The 5628-nt window shown below is 35.2% G+C and overlaps 1 protein-coding gene across 1 annotated transcript; it reads left to right on the plus strand.

Moving 5' to 3' along the window:
* Positions 1–2793: 2793 nt before the first annotated feature.
* On the plus strand, positions 2794–4968 carry LOC115499108 (E3 ubiquitin-protein ligase Topors-like). Its single transcript, XM_030292827.1, has one exon. It carries the CDS (start codon positions 2794–2796, stop codon positions 4966–4968), a length of 2175 nt encoding a protein of 724 aa, XP_030148687.1.
* Positions 4969–5628: the final 660 nt, after the last annotated feature.

Here is a 5628-nt window from a genome sequence, read left to right on the forward strand (position 1 = left end):
AAGCTGTTTGAGAATCCTCGGTATGTATTTAGGAACTGAGGAGGTAAAAATAAGAAGAAAAGGAAAGGGAGACATTGATGGCAGAATAATGGAGAGATAGATTAAAATATAAACATCAAAAAAGAAACTTGAATGACTCTCTATTATGGTCTTCCTTCTTCCCTTACCCCTTACGCTTCATTTAGTTCTTCTCTCTTCCTTTCAACAGATAATTATTATTTTCTTCTTTTACTGTGCAAAGCATGATGTATAGATGAGATTATCTTTTGAGGAAATTTTGTTACTAATAAGTGTTATATTTTACAAAGTACTTTTCACAACTATTATTTCATTTGAATCTTTCTATAAACCTTATTTTATAGACAAGTAAAGACTTTTATAGACAAATAAAGACTCAGGGAACATATGTGAACTTGTCCACAGTAATAGTAGAACAAGAACTCGTCTGTAGTGTTCTTTCATCTAGATAATTCTGACATAGATACGAGGATTATGAGGCTATGGGGTTCTTTATTGCCCTATACTTATCAGAGTATCAGAAATGGTATTTATTTTGGATTAAAAAATCACACAAAACATGTTTTAAAAAGGTGAGATACTGTCTTGGGAATATGTAATGAAATCTACTCAAAATAACACTAAAATGAGGGTTCTGTTGAACTGCTATTAGGTATCAAGCACTAACACAAAGTAGCTCATTAAGCCCCTCAGATGTCTCATGAGCTAAATTGTTTTTATCCTATATCTGAGAGAAGAAAAAAAAATTTTTTGAGTGACCTTCCAGTTGTGTTGCCTGTATTAACTGGTAGTTTTTACGAATTAAAGGTTCCCCCCTAATAATACATTTTCATAATTTTGGTCCCAAAATTTTGTACACAAACAACCAAAATGTTGGTTAGTCACATTGCAAACATGCTAATAGTTTATTTGCATCTTGCATTTAAAGGGAAAGGGACCACTTTCTGACTAAATAATTTAAATCTAAATATTAATATAAGACAGGTATCTATTCTTTTGAAGAATTTATTCATTAAGAAAACCTATATTCCACTTACTGCTTCTACTCTCTTCTGAGTCAGACCACTCATTACAGTGTTGGCTCTGATTAGAAAATATATTAGAAAATTAAAGATTTCTTGGCAATCTCTAAGTCTTGGATCTGAGACCTATCTTATTCAGGGCTTTCACCTTAATTTCACTTGGGACATTTCTGGGAAATATAAGATGCCAATCTCTATGGAAAATTTGGAGCTGTCTCTCCCTAGTCCACAGCAGAATTTGCCTAGTGTTCTAAATTCTGTCTCTAAGGCAAACAAAACAGCAGCTAAGGCTCAGTGAGTGTGGACACCTCCAGATCCTCCAGGAGGTAAATCTGCTAAATAATGTAATTTCTGCTATTTTTGCTTTTCAAGATCAATGAAGACTTAGTGAAAGCATTATATTCGGAAAGCATAGCTTGAAGCCTCATGAGAAAGGATGAGAGTTATGTACACCCTGTGTACTCATTTTCTGATTCTCTTAGGAGCCAAATTTGCTCCCTGTTATTTTTGTCGATTCATGCTTAAATGGCTTATTTCTTGGTTTTTAGTGATTTTTGTTTGTGAACTCATTTAGGGGAAATTTGTCATGAGACACGTAAGTTGTACTCCTACAGGGAGAATGTGTGTTTTCCTCTGCCAGTTGCTTGGCATCACTACCATCTTCAAAATAAATCATCTCTTTGAGGTTTGTAGGAAAACTTATTGTTTGAATTTAGTCTGCAGACATACTTAATTATTTCTTGTTATAAAATCTCAGCTAAAATGTCCTGCTGACTCTCATGGGGGTACTTTTTTTTTTTTTTCTAACTCACCTTCTCAGTAAGAATGTAGACAGATTTATGCAGAGGCTTCCTATTAGACATTCACCTTTGGACAGAATCCATTCTTTGTCTTCTGTCGTCTGTAGCTCTCAGTTTCGACCACCAGAATTGAAACTCAAGGACACCATGGGTACGTATGTGGGGTCAGAACTCACTTCCCTCTCTGGATTCCTATTTTTATTTATTTATTTTGCCTCTCAGAATTTTACTAATTTCCTCAACTTAGATGTATTTATGGTTATATATTAGATATATCAACTTAGATATATTTATGGTCAGCTATATTTACAATTAATGGCTTACATTATTTTATTATTCTTAGTGAGACAGTTTTTCAAGGTTCACAATACTGCCAGAAATGATTACTCTCTAAGATTTTATAAAAGTCTAAAATACTGCTACATAAACATTTTCATTTAACAATAGATTCAGCTGTATTCTCATATTAGTACTTATGAGTTTAACTTTTTTAAATGGCTACATAATACTATGGATAAAACAGTATTTATTTAACAACTTTCCTATTAATGGATATTTATGTTATTTTTAGTTTTTGTTATTGGTCAACATGTATATATTTGCAGATTGTATATCTAGATTAAATCTCTAGTTATAATTGCCATTAAAAAATATAATACTTAAATTTTGACATTTATTTCCAACTTGCTTTTCAGCATGCAACAATTAATTTGAGTGAGAAAGAAAAAGTCAGTGTGCCTTAATCCTCATTGCCTTTCCATGTTGGGTTTTATTGAGCATATTATTACTAATTTCAAGGAATAGTTTGTTTCTTAAACTTGTTCTAGAATTTATTCCATGGAGAGACAAACCATATTACAGAAATATTTTTAAAGGCATTTTTCATGCCAAATGAGGAATTGATTTGAACCAATTTTTCTCATATACAACTGAAATATAATCTTTTCAGGACAATGCCATTTGATTTCTCATCTGATTGTGATTGTCCTAACTGCTTGGAGAGTACTCAGAATGAGTCTGATTGGAATCCCTGTTTCAGCAAGAGTAGTAATGACTCTTTTTACTCAAGATCAAGAAAAAAATCCGTGTTTTGTTCTGGTGTGCATTGCTTTGCTTCTCAGTGTTGTTCCACCAGGCCAGAGAATGACACCAAAGACTCAGGGTTTCTTCCCTCGGAGGAGGAAAGCTATGTGGAGTCTTCTCAAAGCAATCATCTCGGTCTGAACCCTGAGGGCATTACAAGGAAAATCAGACCATTCAGAGAATTGACTGTCCAAGAATTACTGAGGGAGTTTGGTGATAGCGGGAAGTCCCAGCCAAACTCCATGTCCGTAGGCCACTTTAGAGATCAAGTGGTAATGAAGTTCAGAAGAGCTTTGTATTATTCTGGAATTTGGGTGACACATGTCCAAGGCCACAGACTTGAAAAGCACTTATCAGCTAATTATTTCAAGAGAAACCCTGGTTGTCTACACCGACTGGTCCCCTGGCTGAAACGGGAATTAACAGCTGTTTATGGAGACTATGGCTATACAGTGAAGAATATTCTAGCCACCATTCTCCAACACATGACAGAATATGATCTGGACAGTGAGTCTTTCATTCATCTCCTGGAACCTTATCTACAACAACACACCCACCATTTCCTGCATGAGTTTATCAGTTTTGTTCATTCACCTTATACCATGGAGACCTATGACCAACGAGCCATCTATCAATGTCCTTCTGTTTCACCAAGGGTAAATAAGAAGTCCATAGCATCAGCTTCTGTTTTGTCTTTGTCTAAGGATCAGGCTCTACTGGCATCTCAACATAGAAACACCCAGGGCCAATGGAATAATGAGCAGAAGCCTCTGTCAGGCTTGAGACAGTTTCCAAATAGTAACTCTTCCTTGAAGAAATCGGAAATCCCACTACTCCGTCAAAAAACAGCAAGCAAAATCCATGCTTGGGTTGAAGACAAACCAGAATCAGGTGATCACAAAGGTACAACTTCTACTAACAATATAATCTTGGATTTCCCTACACCAAGGGAAAGGGGCCCAGGCTTACTGAATTGCAAAAAAAAAGTTCAAGAGAGGAAAATGGAAGGGATTAAGTTGCTTTCTGGTAATGTCCAGGATCTGAGAAAGAGTGACACAACTGCACATACCTTCAGTTCCCTGGAAATTTTTAATCAGGGGCAGACATGTCAGTGCAGTCTAAAAGAAGGAAGGATTTTGAGCCCGGACCAGCAGATCAATTTCCAGGAAAAAGAAGCAGAAAAGAATAAACACTCAGATTCACCACCAAAGATTTTTCAAAGAAGATTGCCGAGAGAAAGATCCTTGTTAGGTTACAAATCCAGAAAGAGGGACCCCTCTTGGAGTTGCATTTCAGAAACTGCCCTTTCTTCTAAAAGAAATAGTAGGAAGCTGAGATCTTTCAAAAAGAAGAGGTTGAAGGGCAAACAGTCCTCCCAATTTACAGAAGCTGGTTCACATTTCAGTAGAAGAGTCCAAAGACAATCACAGTCCAATACTCACAGATCCAAATCTTGGTGTGCTGGGCTTACAAAGAGATCTTTAAGCAGAGAATCAAGTAATCCCTCTCTGAAAGGAAGTAACAGAAGTGAATGCTTCACTCAAAATATATGCTGTGTGTGCTCAAAAGTGAAGAATGTGCATAGTTATGAATCAAACTATGGGAGAGCATCTTCAACCACAGTTCAACATGTGAAATTTCCTTCAACTGCTGGGAAGAGACCCAAGTGTTCTTCTAAATGTGAGAGTACTTCTGAAGCTGAAAGCCCCTGTAACAGTTTCATATGCCTACAGGTTGAGAAACACAGGTCTCCAAGTAAACAAGAGATGAAGCAAAAAACTGCATTTCCTAGAGCTGGCAAAACTAGAGCAGTTACACACAGAAAAAACAAATGCCAGTGTCCAGATATAAGAACCACAAAGGAAGTCAGTGAAGTGAGGGATCTGAATGATATAAGGCAAAGGAGTAGTCTTTCGGAGTGTGCACCTTCTTGCAGGAAGCCAATCCAAAAGAAAAAGAATTCAAGCCTTCAGAAATGTCACCTGGCCATGAATGAACGTAAAGGAGACAAAGTATTAGAAACAGATGGGTGCAAATTGTTTTGAAAGGCAAATCAGTCTATTCAACTAGCCACCAAGAATCTTTGAAAATATGAATATAATCTGGAAAAGATTCTTCCCATCACTTTGTAACTGGAACTAAAAGCCTGATGAATTAAATTTAAGGCTTTCTATAGAGACAAATGCATATTATTAAATTGGCCATATATCTAAATATTATTTCAGTCTTTTTTTTCTCATGAACTGAATTCTTAAAATATTTAGCTTATATTTTAGTTTCCAGATTTAACTATGAAAATTATCTGCCAAAAGCTGCAAACACCACAAAGACTATACTAATGATGGGAGTATATATTACTTAACACAAGGTATGCATGTTAAGTATTACCAAACACAAGTGTTATTTTTTAAAGATACCTATATATTTTTTTCATTTTTAAAGAAATATATATGTATATATATTTTAAGTGTTACATATACATATATATAACACTTAAAAAATATATATATATACATATTCCAAACCTAATGCATTTTTCAATTCATAGAAAATAAGGAGAAATGGTCACTATCTTAAGACACAGTCATTGCCTTCAAGAATCTCACCATCTAGTTATAAAAACAGCTACAAATAAATAGAAAAAAATAAACATCTTTGGGATACTTGGCACTACCTTCCTATTTTCCTACCCTGAAAACTGTGCC

Source organism: Lynx canadensis, chromosome D4 (genome assembly GCF_007474595.2).
Source record: "Lynx canadensis isolate LIC74 chromosome D4, mLynCan4.pri.v2, whole genome shotgun sequence".
Classification (NCBI taxonomy): Eukaryota; Metazoa; Chordata; class Mammalia; order Carnivora; family Felidae; genus Lynx; species Lynx canadensis.